We start from the raw sequence: 16,012 nt of genomic DNA, 5'->3' as shown, positions 1-16,012 counted from the left end.
TCCACGACTGGTGGTACCGTCCATTTCTTAATGATGGATTCCTCAAACGGATAGCGTCTAGCAATACGCTTGGAAATAGTAAAGGTACGTTTAGAATGCTCCCATTCTCCTTTAATCTGATTACCAAAACATTTAGGTACCGGAAAAGCCTTCGCCATCTTGATGGGCTTATTAGTACCGAAAGGCCTCTCTGTTTTAGTTGCCTCTGCCGGTAAAGCCTCAAGTTTTAAGGTTTCTTGCACTGCCACAACTAGTGCGTCCACCAATGCTTCTTCCTGAATTATAGCAGGAGAAGAAGCGTCCTCCTCACTGTCTGAGGGGGCTTTACCTGGGATAACAGCCCTTGCAGAGGAACCTGCAACTGCTGTGACCATCTCTGAATCTGAGTCAGAGGTGTCAGATGGTATAGGGGTAGGCGGGGGTCGCTTCCTTGACCCCCGTCCCTGACAGGCCGCCTCCACCCGAGCCACCATAGACTCCAAAATTGCTGTAAATGATTCTATACTCTGTGCACCGGCGGGTCCCGAGGCCCTCTCGAGGGAAACAGGTGGGGGAATATGTGTGGCAGGGTCCATGATAACTCCAGTTACTTCCTGGATAATATAATTCAAAAGAAAAAAATTTTTTTTTTTTTTTTTTTTTTCTGACCCCCAGCGCCACAAAAAGCCCCTTAGTGTTACCTGCTAGGGATCCCTATCGATCGAGAGAGAGAGAGAGATAGACCCCCAGGCTCACCACTTGATGCTCAGAGTTAAACTGCAACAGCTTACAGCGCTGTCCTGACAAACAGGAAGTCTTTGGCTGGCTGCCCAGGAAGAAGGGAGGCGGCTCCGCCCCTCTGCACGCCTTCCGGCGCCTCCCCCAAGCTCCACGAGGTGTAGGATCACCTCAAACATGGCCGCCCCCATGCTGGAGACACGAGGCTACGCCAAAATGGCGGCTCGTGCGATCCAGCAAAAAAAATGGCGGCGGCCTGTGCTGACTAGCGGTGTGCTGCAGGGCACACAACACTCTCACTGCATGGGGATATGGCGTGGTTGGCGGTACCGGCCCTGGCGGACCGCATGGCCGTTCGGGAGGCCTGCTAATAGCTGGAGATCTGATTTGGAAGGCAGTCTACATGTCCGTGGCTTCTGACTGGTAGGTAGCTTATACTTAACCCATAAGATTCCCAGAATGCCACAGATTACATCTTTAAAACATGTATACAATAGATTGTTAGCTCCCAAACCAAGCCTCCTGGCTTTTTGCACACATAAAATCACACTCAAAGTAGGAGGATTTGTGACATGTTATAGGATAGAAAGAACTCTTTCTTACCATACAGAGAGGGGCCCGCGTTCACCACAAAACCCGTCAGGGAAAAAGGGGGAACATACTACTCACCATACCGGAACCAGGCGGGCACCAACTCCTGACAGTACCCCTCTCCACCGGGGCGGGAGGGCTGTCGACCGATACGGACGCCGTGACTCCTGGTCTTTGGCGTTTCAGCGAGATGTTTAACTCGCGGGTTCAGTCCTTTTAATGGGACTTTGTCGCGGCCGACCCAGCGCGGAGCTATGGCCTGCACGCGCTCGTAGGCTGAACTGGGGTGACCACCGGATCTCAACATCCAGCCCGTCGCCCAGTTCAGCTTTCTTGCTTGAAGATCTCACAGGAACACTGGAGAAAAAAAGCGGTCTAAAAATCCTTTTAGAAAAAAATTCTTGCCAGGACCTAAGATCCCAGCAAGGTATCTAGGTCCTTACTCCTAACTAGACAGAAAATAACTGATTTGCTGAGGCAGAGAGAGAGAGGATATACCCTCTGGGACTGCCCCTAGGGTGTGGCCAGAGCTTTTTAATTTCCTGTCTAGTCCTGCTCCTACGGAGGAGGCATGACCCGAAGGTGGTGTATCACCGAGGACTACGTATGTCGATGAGCGCTAGAGAAAAAAAGTTTTGGTATAAGTGCCGGTTCACACTTGTGCGGTTTGCGAGATTGCATGTAATTCGGAGCGCACTGCTCCTAAATTACATGCGACCTCATGTGCGGATGCAAGTTCAGCCACACATGAGGCTTTTATGAGCCGCCTCAGAATCGGATCGCACAGTGGTTAAGTGGTTCACATTTGTGCGATCCGATTCTGTGCGAACTTGCAGATCGCACTGCAATATGCGATCGCAACTGGGGGTGTCGTTCACTTTTAATTTGCACCCCCTGCGTATCGCATATGGCAGTGTGAACTGCCAGATGTGCGGATGCGATGGCCGGTTCACATTTGTGCGATGCGGGAACGCTGCGAATATGCAGCGTGTTCCCGCATCGCATTCGCACATCTGGCAGTTCACACTGCCATATGCGATACACAGGGGGTGCAAATTAAAAGTTGACACCCCCAGTTGCAATTGCATATTGCAGTGCGATCTGCAAGTTTGCACAGAATCAGATCGCACAAGTGTGTACCACTTACCACTGTGCGATCCGATTCTGAGGCGGCTCAAAAAAAGCCTCATGTATGGCTGAACTTGCATCCGCACATGAGATCGCATGTAATTTAGGAGCAGTGCACTCCGAATTACCTGCAATCTCGCAAACCGCACAAGTATGAACCGGCACTTATACCAAAACTTTTTTTTTGTGTACCACTGTGCGATCCGATTCTGAGGCGGCTCAAAAAAAGCCTCATGTGCGAGTTTGCTGTGGTTGCGCTGCGAATTCAGCCATACAAAGTGTATGGCTGAACTCGCATCGGCACACGAGATCGCATGTAATTTAGGAGCAGTGCGCTCCGAATTACATGCGATTTCACAAACCGCACAAGTGTGAACCGGCACTAACGCTCTGTTTGTTCATTATTATTTTAAATAAATGAAAAAAAAGGCATATTGAGTTTTTATCCGATTAATCGAAAAAATAATCGGCAACTAATCGATTATTAAAATAATCGTTAGTTGCAGCCCTAGAAAATACAGTGCAACGCACATACAGCTTAGTACACCGTCCAAACATGTCAGTAGATGGCGGAGAATGTGAATATGTGAGAAGCAATGCCTCATGAGAAATGTAGTCTTGGGCATAAGGAGGAACCAAGTGATTCTAAAGGCAGGGAATTTTTTTTTTTACCTTGCTATAGGGACACTATACACAGTACTATACTTTGCTGCTTCCTAAAAGGGGCACTTGGAAGGCAGGAGGAGCAAGAAGTGCCATGGGTGGGGGGCGTGGCAGAATCAGTGCTGCTCTGTGCAAAACCATTACACAGAGCGGGTAAGTATGACAAGTTTGTTGTTATATTAAAAAATCCAACATTTACAATCACTTTAAAGGCTATGTGCAGGGAAGATCAGCATTTGAACCCAGAGAAGGTGGAGGCTGACAGACTAGAGGTGATATAAGGCATTATACCAGTATTGTGCATTATATTTAATTATATCCATGAAAAAAAAGTTTCAGCTTTTAGTTCTACTTTAATATAAAAATTTTATTTCCCCCCCTCCATATAGCTTCATGTCTGACTCCCAGTTAAAATACCCTGCGTATCAGACTTCTGGGTATATTATATACATACACATGATGCAAGATATAATACTTTCACTGTTTCACAGTAGAAATTTTTATTATATTATAGAGATTATGTGTTTTTGTACTATAAAGGGCTATTTTTTTTTTTTTTTTTTATAAACCCCATCATGACAGGGGATAAAAAAAAAAAAAAAAAGAATGCTGCTGCTAAATGTCTTATGCTGCCCATACATGTATTGATTTTTGGGCAAGAATATTTGTACAAAAATTATTTGTATATTCTTAGAATAGACAAGGGGTGTTTGAAAATTCCACTTGCTTTTACCATTCAATTTAAAAACTAATATAACTTCTGAGCAAACCCCCACATACACTATTTGAAGATTTGTTTGATCGAGAAGTTTTCCATTCTGCTCCTTCAAATTTTCCTGTCAATGTAGTGGACAGCGAACACCAAATGAACCCCACTAATGGTTAGAAAATCGGATAAATGTTCTTAAAAAATGATCTAAAGGACAAAGTTGTTTGTGTATAGCCAGCATAAGTGACAGCAGGCGCAGGGAGCTTGCATCAAAATACCTTGCCTATTACAAGGGAGTCTCATGAATATTATATAACAATCCAGTCTGAAAATTTGCAAAACAGTGTTTTAGGTCTTTTCACATTTAAAAAAAATTTGATCCAAGTCTCACATGTACCAAATTTAAACCTCTAATACATATATCTGTGTCAGAGTGGAATAAATATCCAACCATATAGCTGGATATTTATAATTACCACTGCATTTAGATATTCAAGATTATTAACCAAATTATGCACCAACCTTTTTTTTTTTTTTTGAGGTTTTTATCTGATTATTAAAAAAACAATCAGCCAACTAATCGATTATGAAAATAATCGTTAGTTTCAGCCCTAAAAGATATAAGTTCAAGCAGCAAGAAGCAGAGCCAGCATTTGTAATAATGCTATAATTAAACCCAGGGCTTTTATTCTCAGAAAAAAGTTGCAGGAACTAAACCACAACCCTGTGTGTACAAGTGATGGTGATGAGCAGGGAGCAGTGGGCCTGAGCCAAAGGTGGTGCAACTGAGTTCCACCAAGTTCCAGCTGAAAAAAAGCCCCAATTAAACCCCATTTAAAACACTGAACAAGTAATCTATCATTGTTGGTGTTAATGTTTTTTTCCCTTAACACACACACACACACACACACACACACACAATTTCCCCTAAAGTAAATTACCAAATGAAGACGTTCCACCAGTTTCTGATCTCCAAGACAGTTATTGGTATCAAACCAGGAGTCAAAATCCTAGAACAAAAAAGACAGATATTCAGTAATTGGAAGATACAGGTGTACCAGTATTCTCCACAAAGGATTTTAAGTTTGCCAAGGACTTCACCCACTCCACCCATCTACCAGACGCAGCTTACCTCAGCAGAGTTAAAGACATCAGGCAGAAGAAAATTCAGAAGAGCCCAAAGTTCATGCAAATTATTCTGAAGAGGGGTTCCTGTTAGGAGAAGGCGGTTAGTCGTCTTGAACTCCCTCACAATTTCAGACAACTGAAATAAAAATATATATGTCAGATGAAATGCAGGTATATCAATTTACCCAACAGAAGCACTCCAAAAAAATAAATCTTTTGGGTGTACAAATCACAACCCCTCCTTCACACCATTATAAAAAATATATAAAACATACACACTGGCGAAAATAGTTTCCCCTACAGATTTTGTAAGTTTGCCCACCTACAAAGAAATGAAGGGTCTATCATTTTTTCATAGGTGTATTTTAAATGACAGACAAAATATCAAAGAAAAACCAGGAAACAAACAACACACACAATACAAAATTTTGTATTGTTTAGGGAGTGAAAAAAAAGTATTTGATCTGCTACCAGCCAACAATAATTCTGGCTACAGTATGAGCTCATGTGGTACACAGATTAGTCCTGTCAATTTAAGAAGGTGCTCCCAACGACAACTCGTTATGTGTATAAAAGACACCTGTCCACAGAATCTTTTTCTTGGACCTTGCGTTGTGCACTGGTGCGCAGTCATGTTGGAACAGTAAGGAGCCATCCCCAAACCGTTCCCACAAAGTTGGGAGCATGAAATTGTCCAAAATGTCTTGGTATGCTGAGGCATTAAGAGTTCCCTTCACTGGCACTAAGGAGCCAAGCCCAACCACTGAAAAACAACCCCACACCATAATCCCCCCCTCCACCAAATGATTTGGACCAGTGCACAATTCAAGGTGGATAAGTTTGGGGTGGAGGAACTTCACTGGCCTGGCCTGCACAGAGTCCGGACCTCAACCTGATAGAAAACCTTTGAGATGAATTCTGACGGAGATTGCAAGCCAGGCTGTCTCGCCCACATCAGTGCCTGACCTTACAAATGCACTTCTGAAAGAATGGTCTAACATTCCCATAGAGACACTTCTAAACCCATGTGGACAGCCTTCCCAAAAGAATTAAAGCTGCAAAGGGTGGGCAAACTCAATATTGAACCCTACGGACTAAGACTGGGATGCCATTAAAGTTCATGTGCGTGTGAACACACACTGCTCAGCATAAATGAATACACCCCAACAGATTTGTCAGCAAACCTTTCCTTTCAGAATCAACATTTTCTATGGGACACTATACTACAAATTACTCCCACAAATTAGAGCTGCACGATTAATCGTATGAAAATCGCGATCTCGATTCACCCCTCCTGACGATCTAACCCTGAGATATGGTCGATTCTTTGCATAGCTGCATAGCAGAGAGAACAGCTGTGGAAAAAAAAAAAAAAGCCTCCCAGCAAAGGGCTATCAGCAAAGTCTCCCGGTAACTATAAACAAAAACGATTACATTGTATCTTTTTCTTCCCTCTGCCAGGCAGAAAGGAAGGTTAACCTCTTAAAGACTGGATCTTTTTCTGACATTAGTTGCTTGCAAGTTAAAATCATTTTTTTTTGCTAGAAAAGTACTTAGAACCCCCAAACATTTTATATATTTTTTTAGCAGAGACCCTACAGAATAAAATGGCGATTGTTGTAATATTTTATGTCACACTGTATTTGCGCAGCAGTCTTTCAAACGCAATTAATGGACTTTAATGAATAAAAAAAAAACGTAACAGTAAAGTTATCCCAATTTTTTTTTGTTACACAGAGAATCGTGAGAGAATCGTGATCTTTATTCCAAGCTAAAAAATCGTGATTCTCATTTTGGCCAGAATCGTGCAGCTCTACCACAAATGCAGGTTAATAAATGCAACCAAGATTTGTTTTTTGCACACACACAAATATTGGATTTTTGTCTTACCGTAAAATCCTTTTCTGTTAATTGACGGACGCAGTCTCTGTTCTTCATAACAGTAGGGTTATACTGCCCCCTACAGGAGTAGGACACTAGGCAGTAAAAAGTTCAGGCTATGCCTATGGGCAGTCCCAGGGGGTATATCCCTTCTCTCTGCTAAAGGATGTCAGTTTTGTAACAAAGCAGTGTCAGAGAAAGAAATAATACTAACCCAACACAATAATAGAGGGGCGGCTAATGCGTCCGTCAAACTTCAGAGAAAAGGATTTTACGGTAAAACAAAATCCAATTTTCTCGATCGCTCATTGAGGGACATAGGCTCTAGTCTTCAAAACAGTAGGGACGTCCCAAAGCAGTGCCATAAACCATGAGGGGTGGGAACAGCAGAAAAATATTCCCCAAAGCTGAACCACAGCCAAGTAGGCAACATAGGATTAATCAGAACAAGATGAGACCCACCTAAAAACAACATTAAACACCCTCAAGGGAGACTAAAACACCCTTAAACGGCAGCCTGCAAAACTTTGCAGCCAAAGGAGGCATCGGCAGATGCCAGCACATCCACCTTAAAAAACTTTGTGAAGGTATGAACAGACGACCAGGTAGCCGCCTTGCAAACCTGAACCACAGATGCCGGATGGCGAAAGGCCCAGGAAGCACTAAGCGCCCAAGTAGAATGCACCTAAACAGGGAAAGGAGGAACCTGACCCTTAATTGAATAAGCCTGCACAGCAGTCTGTCTGATCCATCTGGAAATAGTCGCAGCAAAAGAAGCAGGCAGCCCTTTCTTTGGGTCATCTGTGAGTACAAAGCGCGAATCTGACTTTCGAAAAGACTCAGTAGTTGCCAAGTACACCCTGATTGCCCGAACCACATCCAAAGTATGCAGTGCAAATTCCTTAGGATGTTTAGGCTTGGGACACAAGGAGGGTAGCACAGTGTCCTCATTTAAGTGGAAACAGGAAACCACCTTTGAAAGGAAGGATGGATTCAGATGAAGCACCACTTTATCCCTGTGAACCACCAGATAGGGAGGACGACAGGACCATCCCGCCAGTTCCGACATCCTGCACGCAGAAGTAATAGCCACCAAGAAGGCCACCTTCTGTGATAAGGTAAGCAAGGGAATCTCCTGAATATTTTCAAAGGGAGGTTTCTGGAGAACCGACAGCACCAAATTAAGATCCAAAGGTGGCAACGGAGGTCGCACCGGAGGAGACAAATGTCGCACCCCCTGGATAAAGCTACGCACCAGGGAATGGGAGGCTAATGGCCTTTGGAAGAAAATTGCCAAGGCCGAAACCTGACCCCCGATTGTACTCAAGGCCAGTTTTTGATCAACTCTTCGTTGGAGGAAAGCCAAAATCCGAGCCACCGAGCAACAGTGAGGGGGGAACCCCAAGAGACTCACACCACGCAATATACGATTTCCATGTACGATTATAGATCTTTCTAGAAGTCGCATTCCTTGCCTTAAGCAGAGTGGGAATCACTGAAGCAAACAATCCCCTGTCCTTCAGTACATGGCTTTCAACAGCCAAGCCGTCAAACCCAGTGACTGTAAAGCAGGATGGAAGATTGGTCCTTGAGACAGCAGAGCATCCCTGAGAGGAAGTCTCCAAGGAACGTCTGTGACTAGCCTAACCAAGTCGGCATACCAAGCTCGGCGAGGCCTATCTGGAGCCACAAGGATGACCAGAATCCCTTCTGCCTCGATCCTGCAGAGAAGTTTTGGCAGCAACTTGAGCGGAGGAAAGGCATACATCAGCTGATACTTGCCCCACGGAGCCACCAGCATTGTCTGTGGCGTCTGCCAGAGGGTCCCGAGAGTGGGCCACAAACCTCTCTACTTTTCTGTTGATCCGAGACGCCAACAGATGTATCTCTGGAGTGCCCCAACTAAGGCACAGCTGCTGGAACACCTCTGGATGAAGAGACCATTCCCCTGGAGCCAAGGTCTTCCAACTGAGGTAAGTCTGCCTGACAATTTTCCACTCCTGGAATGTAAATGGCAGAGAGCCGAAACAAAGCACTCCGCCCACCGAAGGATGCTTGCCACCTCCAAGACATCAAGGACACTTCTGGTGCCCCCTTGGTGATTGATACAAGCCATGGCATCGTCCAATTGAATGCACACTTGACAGCCCTGAAGGTACTCCATCCAGTGGACTAGGCAAAGTCTGATCGCTCCCAACTCGAGAACATTGATCGGTAACCTGAATTCTTCCAGGGACCAATCTCCTTGAGCAGAAAGCTTGCCAAGAACACCTCCCCACCCGGACAGACTGGCATCCTTGGTGATCACTGTCCAATATAGGTGGAGAAAATATTTCCCTTGCTTGAGCGTCAGGGGCCCGAAGTCACCATAACAGGGACCCCTGGTCATCTGGCTTAGCTGGATATGGTTGTCCAGGGAACTTGGATCTTTGTTCCATTTGAGAAGGATTTCCTTCTGGAGGATTCTCGTGCAAAACTGAGCAAAAGGTACCGCCTCGAAGGACGACATCAGTCCCAGAACGCTCATACATTCCGAAGGGACGACCATTTGCTGGACAGCCATAGCTGAATCACAGTCTGAAGTTTGTCCGGAGGAAGAAACACCCTGGCTGAGGACAAGACCAAAGTAAGACCCAGATAATCAAGTCTCATGAAAGGGACAACTTCTGAAGGTTATGAATCCACCCGAACTCCTCCGATTTCTGTTTGCCAGACCAGGGCCGCTTGGAGCCACCCAAGGGGTCCTTGAAGGACTTTGATCCCTTATCACTTGACCCTGAGGGATGAAAAAACGTGTGTGCTGAAAAGGATGGATGGACCCCATCTACGACGAGGGTCCTTACCCTTGTTAGCCTGTGGGAGAAAGGTACTCTTACCCGCTGTAAGACCTTTGAAAAGGTCTTCAAGGGTAGCCCCAAACAGGCGATAACCTTGAAAAGGTAGATCGGACAAGGCCTTCTTTGAGGTCTGATCCGCATACCAGAATTCTAACCAAAGAATAAGGCAGAGGGAAGTTGTACCCCCTCCAGGTCACGACATAGTAACTTAGCCCATTCAGTCAAAGTTTGTGACACAAGGGCAATAGTAAACACCGGTCTTAGCGCAGACCCCGCCAGGGAGTGCATATTGCGGGCCACAGATTCCGTCTTTCTAGCCGCCGGATCCTTAAAGGACGGGGAATCCTCCACTGGAATCATGGTAGCTCTTTTCAGTCTGGAGACCAGAGGGTCCACCGTAGGTGGCACGGTCCACTTTTTTATAAAAAGACTCTTCAAAGGGGTAGCGCCTAGTAATCCACTTAGGGACCCCAGAGGGACACTTGGGGCGGTCTCACTCTTTGACCATATTCTCACAAATATACGAAAAAGGGAAAAACCTTTGCTGCTCTGGACGGCTTGGGAGTGCCAAAAGTCACCTGCGCCTTAGTCACAGCTGCGTCCTCCATTTTAAGGGTCTCGCACACAAACAACCAGTGCGTCCACCAGCGCCTTTTCTTGCGTGGTGGCGGAGGGAGAAGTGTCATCCTCACTATCAGAGGAGACAGGGCACGAGGTAGTAGACCTGGCAGGGAGACTGGCTGAATCAGAATCTGACACATCAGATGAGGCAGTGGAAGGGGGGGGACTGAGCGAATGAGACCACCTTGAAGGACGACACCATCAGTCCCAGTACTCTCACACAGGTCTGAAGGGACGGCCGGTCGTTGGACATCAACAGATGAACTGCTGACTGGAGCTTTTGGAGTTTTTCCGAAGGAAGAAACACCCTGGCTGAGGACGAGTCCAAAGTCAGGCCCAGATAGGTCTCATGGAAGGGGTCAGAGACTACTTCTGAAGATTCGCGATCCACCCGAACTCCTCCAGAGTTCTCATGGTGACCCCCAAGTGTTCCGTCAGTAACGCAGGGGACTCCGCACGGAGTTTCAGATCGTCCAGGCAACCAAGGACTGAAATCCCCCACTGCCGTAACAGCGCCAGGACCAACACCTTTGTGAAGACCCGAAGAGCGGAGGCAAGACTAAAGGGCAATGCCACAAAGTGATCCTCACACGGCAAAACTGAGGAAACGTTGATGAGCTCCACAGATTGGAATGTGAAGGTAGGCATCCTTGATGTGTATTGAAGCCAGGAAATCCCCCTGATGCAGGGAGGCCACCACCGTGCGAATAGTTTCCATCTTGAACTTTTGAGCGAGCACGAACAAATTCAGTGACTTCAGGATCGGACGCACCTTGCCCTCCTTCTTGGGAACCGTGAACAGGTTGGAATAAAACCCGTGAAAGCGTTCCGCGTGTGGAACAGACACTATCACTCCTTGCTGTAGCAAGTCCTGCACTGCCCCATAGAGCGCTCGCAAGCGATCCTGGGATAGACGGACATTGGAAGGTAAAAACCTGACCGGAGGAACGGATCGAAACTCGATCTTGTATCCGGACCGCACAACCTCCCGGACCCCTTTGTCTGGGATCCGGGCCAGTCACAAGTCTGAGAACCGGCAAAGGCAACCCCAGTCACGAGAGGGCGCACCTTTAGGCCAAGGGGGTCTTGTCTGCAGACCTGGCAGAACCGAACTTCTGTTTCCCAGACCAGGGACGCTTGGAACCACCCAAGGGAGCCTTGAAGGGCTTGGCCTTTTAGGCTGCCCCCAAGGAACGAAAATACTTTCTGTGAGCCGAAAAGGAAGAACCCCGCCTACGGTGAGGGTCCCTACCCTTTGAAGCCTGCGGGAGAAAGGTACTCTTACCCCCCGTAAGACCCTTAATGTCGTCCAGGGTAGCCCCAGACAGACGGTCCCCCTGAAAGGGGAGTTCCGTCAAGGCCTTCTTGGAAGCCTGATCCAAAGACCAGCACTTCAGCCAGAGCATACGCCTCATGACCACCGAAAACGACACGGCAGGAAAGCAGTGTTCCAGCGCGGCATCACAAGAAAATTGCAGCCCCTGCACCATCTGGTCCAACAGTTACACAAAGGCAGGAGGGACAGGCTTGGCCTCCATGTCACGGCGTAGCAGTTCGCCCATTCAGTCACCATTTGGGTGACAAGGGCCGCAGCAAAAGCAGGCCTCCGCCATAGCGTACATGTTGCGGGCCACAGCCTCAGCCTTTCTATCCTCTGGGTCCTAAAAAGGGCGGGGAATCTTCCACCGGAATAATTGTAGCCTTGTTAAGCCTGGAGACCGGGGGATCCACCTTAGGAGGCACCGACCACTTCAGCAGAGAATCCTCAAACGGGTAGCGTCTAGGAAACCGCCTAGACACCCCAGGGGAATGTTTCAGCCGATCCCATTCTTTGGCAGGTAGGCAAGCAAAAAAGGTGGGGAAAGGAAAAAAACTTTTCCACCCTTGAAGGCTTATGGGTGCCGAAGGCAACCTGCGCCCCAGGAGCGACAGCCGCATCCTCCAATTTTAGGGTTTAATGCACAGAAAACAGCAGTGCATCCACTAGCGCCTTATAGGCAGAGAGCACGTCCTTATTATCAGAGGAGGCATGGCGCGGGGTATCAGACCCGGCGGAGGTACCCATGTCTGCGGTGGCTGAGTCAGACTCAGAATCCGAGACATCAGAGGCGGCAGGGGCAGGTGGATGTTGTTTCTTCGCACCCCGCCCTCTAAAGGCCAACCTCCACCTGGGTCACAAAAGCTTCCAGGACCGTTGAAAATCGCATCAGGGGACCGTTGAGATCTGGAGGGCCCTACGCCGTGAGGGGGGCCAGATGGGGACAAATGGTCTGAGAGGTCCATGTTGCACTAATAGAACTCACCACCAAACTGAGAAAATGACAGAAAACGTTTTTCCTTTGCTAAAAAAAAAATAAAAAAAAAAAAGGTCCCCACAGCGCTAAAGCACCCCCAGAGGTCAGGCACACGCTAAGGAACCCCCACAGGGAGATAGGAAAATTCCCCCCCCCCCCCAACTCACTGTCCCTAGATAGCAGCACTCTGAATCAGAAAGGTCTGCACATGTCAGTGGCGGCTCAGCAAAAGGAAGTGAGCCCGGAAACTGCCGGGTGAAGGAAGGGAGGGGCTCCTCCCACCAAAAATGCCTCCAGGCACACCCACTGGCCATCACAGCAAGAAATCCACCGCAAAATGGGCAAAAACGGGTGTACCAAGGTGGCCGCCGCCATAGAAACAGACGGAGGCTACAGGAAAATGGCAGCCCCGTGGTAATCTCGACCCACAGGGGAACCCCTCGCCAGCCTGCCCATCCACACCATGACTATCCCCCCAGCTGTAGAAACCCCCCCCCCCCCCATTTTTGCATCAAATAATTTGAGTAAAGCTGAAGATTTTGTAATTCAAATTCTATTACCAACCTTACTTTTGTGTAATGAGCTAAACAAATTGCTCTATAAAACTCAGTTTTGTCAATATTTTGGACATTGTTCTTGCAGAGTGACAGGCTCTCGATGGAGCAGGTTCACACAGCTCCGGGGGGGATCCTTGGGGTCTTTTGCTCAGATTCAGGTGCGAATGCCAGCAGAAATTCGGACCCGAACCGGGGGGGAACAGGGACGTACCAGTCCCCCTGCTGTGAACCGCGGCCGCAGTATGTGTTAACCCAGGCTTATGGTCTGATACCCACTGCTTTTTTTTGGAAACTGACCACGATGCTCAATGACTGATCAATTTAAAAAAAATGCTAAAGAATTCAGCTCCCTGGGTGTTTTCACACCATCAATGTACAGGTATCATTCATTTCCTTTTAACCATTTAAATAGGGGACCAACTTGGTACATTTCCTTAAAACTCCCTTAATTCTGTGCCTTTCTACACTCCCTTTGTTATTTTTTTCTTTCCTCAATTTCCTACTGCATTCCTTACCGCATTACCACCCTCTTTAACCCTTGCCCCCAACAAGTTCAACACTTTTTTTTTTTAATTTGTTTATTAATTTTTCAAAATATCAAACATACAAATATGCATTAAAACAATTATATTTTCAATCCCTTGTTTTTTCCCTCTTCTGCCTCCCACCAATCCCCTCGTCCTCCTCTCTGTCTCGCCACTTGGTATATTCCCTAGTTTTCTGGAACTCATTCCAATCCTCCCAAATGTTTTCCCATTCTACAGTTTCTTCTTCATCCCCGTTTTTTAAATATTCCATCGTTCTTATTTTCTCTACCCTAATAATCCAATCTCTTACATTCGGGGCTTCATCTCTCTGCCAAAACAGAGGTATCAAGCCCTTTGCAGCATTCATCGAATGTGGTATAACAGTTATTTTATATTGTTTTACTGTTTTCTGTATTCCATCAAACAAACAAAACCATGGCTTCTCTGGGACCTCAATATTTGTAATCTTCTTAATTTAGGCTGGGACTTCCTTCCACCATATATGTACCATTTCTCCACAGCTCCTCCAACAATATTTGGATTTCTCCTTCTGATAGTTATAGACTTTATCTGGGGTGTTATACCACCTAGAAAGGCATTTATAATTCATTTCTGCTGTTTTTGTGTCTACTGCGGACCCATGTATTAGCTTCAAACTTTTTCCCCAAGTGAAAATCCCCCCTCTGTGTTCCCAACTCTTCTTCCCATTTTTTTATGAACGGAGGTACAGTTGGTTCCATCTGACAAGAATTTTTTAAATATTAGCGATGCTATTTTTACTCCCTTCTGAGACACACATTTTCTCAAAGGGCAGTAATTCCGCTTCTGCTCTTAGTGGTTTAGATAGCGACGCCACAAAATGTTGCAACTGACTATCTCCACCCATCTACTTTCCATTTTTTCATTTTAAGTTCATCTATTGCGCACATTTTATTTTTGACCAAAATATCTTTTAAATCTTATATCCCCCCCCATCCAATTGCCCCATATTTTTCCTTGTCCTGGTAAAAAAAAAAACTTGTGTCCTAATAGGATTAATGGTGAATTATATTCCCGTTTTTTTTTTTTTTTGTGATGTAAATCCCATATTTTTAATGCGTGCTGTGTAATTATATGTGTATTTGTGCTTAATTTTCTATATTGGGGAGGTATCCATATAATTTTGATTAGAATTACTTAAAGTGTTTTCTATTTCTACCCAACTCTTCCCACTTTTTTTCTTTCCCCATTCCGTGACTCGTGCTAATAGTGTCGCGTAATAATAATTTTTAAAGTCTGGGACCGCTAGACCTCCTTGATTTTTGCCTTTCGTTAAGACCGCATACTGTATCCTGGGTTTTCCTTTTTTCCATATAAATTTAGTTATTATCGTCTTCAAAATCCTAAAATATGTTTGGGAGATTGGTATTGGAAGCATTTATTTGTATGCTATTTTTGGTAATATTGCCTTTTTTATTATAATAATTCTTCCTATCCATGATAATACTCTACTAGTTAGCCTGTTTTTATTTCATTTAGCAATGGTATATAATTTATTTTATATAATTTTTCTAGGGAGACTTAGATGTCAATTTAATTCCTAAATATTTCAATTCTGGTCCTTTCCATATAGAGGAAAAAGTCACGTTTTAGTACTTCTTCCTCTTGTTGGTTTAATATTAATACTTAATATTTCTGACTTCGTTAAATTAATTTTTAAGTTAGAGATTTCCCCATAGTCTTTTAAAGTTTTCATCACATTTGGCAGTGTAATCTTAGGTCTAGTTATATATAGAAAAACATTGTCTGCAAAAGCAACTACTTTATGCTCCACTGTTCCCATTTCTACTCTTGTATCAGGATTCCCCCTAAGTAGCTAACAGGGGTTCTAGGCATAGAACAAATAACATCGGGGAGAGTGGGTAACCTTGCCTTGTTCCATTGTGCATCTCAAATGGCTCGGAGTGGGTCCCGTTAATCTTAACTCTCGCTGTGGGTTGGCTATATATTGATCTTATCCATGCCATCATCCTTATTCCAATTCCCAATTCCTCCAAAGTTCTCAACATAAATTACCAATTTACCCTGTCAAATGCTTTTTCTGCATCGATTGACAGTATCAGCCCCAGGATACCACTCCTAGCTATTTGTTGCATCAAGAGAATTGTTCTTACTCCGTTATCCCTACCCTGTCTTCCAGGTATAAAACCCACTTGGTCATTATGGACCCATTCTACCATAATATATCTTTCATCCTAGTTGCCAGTACTTTCGTAAACAGTTTCATACCTGCATTTAATAGCAAAATAGGTCTATAGCTAGAGCAATTCATAGTAGGGCTGAACAATATTCGAAGTGCACATCGACATCCTGAAGTGAG

At 45.4% G+C, this 16,012-nt stretch overlaps 1 protein-coding gene across 1 annotated transcript in view; it reads right to left on the bottom strand.

Moving 5' to 3' along the window:
* The window catches only part of SMARCA5 (SNF2 related chromatin remodeling ATPase 5), a 166,567-nt gene that overhangs the window by 86,873 nt on the left and 63,682 nt on the right, over positions 1 to 16,012 (bottom strand). The window contains exons 8-9 of the mRNA XM_082273714.1: positions 4,941 to 5,072; positions 4,750 to 4,818 (exon numbers count right to left, since the gene is read on the bottom strand). Of these exons, the coding sequence (XP_082129840.1) occupies positions 4,750 to 4,818; positions 4,941 to 5,072 (201 nt within the window). The remainder of the gene's footprint in view (positions 1 to 4,749; positions 4,819 to 4,940; positions 5,073 to 16,012) is intronic.

Source organism: Pelophylax lessonae (genome assembly GCF_965119305.1).
Source record: "Pelophylax lessonae genome assembly, chromosome: 1".
Lineage (NCBI taxonomy): Eukaryota > Metazoa > Chordata > Amphibia > Anura > Ranidae > Pelophylax > Pelophylax lessonae.
This window is presented reverse-complemented; position numbering and strand designations above follow the sequence as displayed.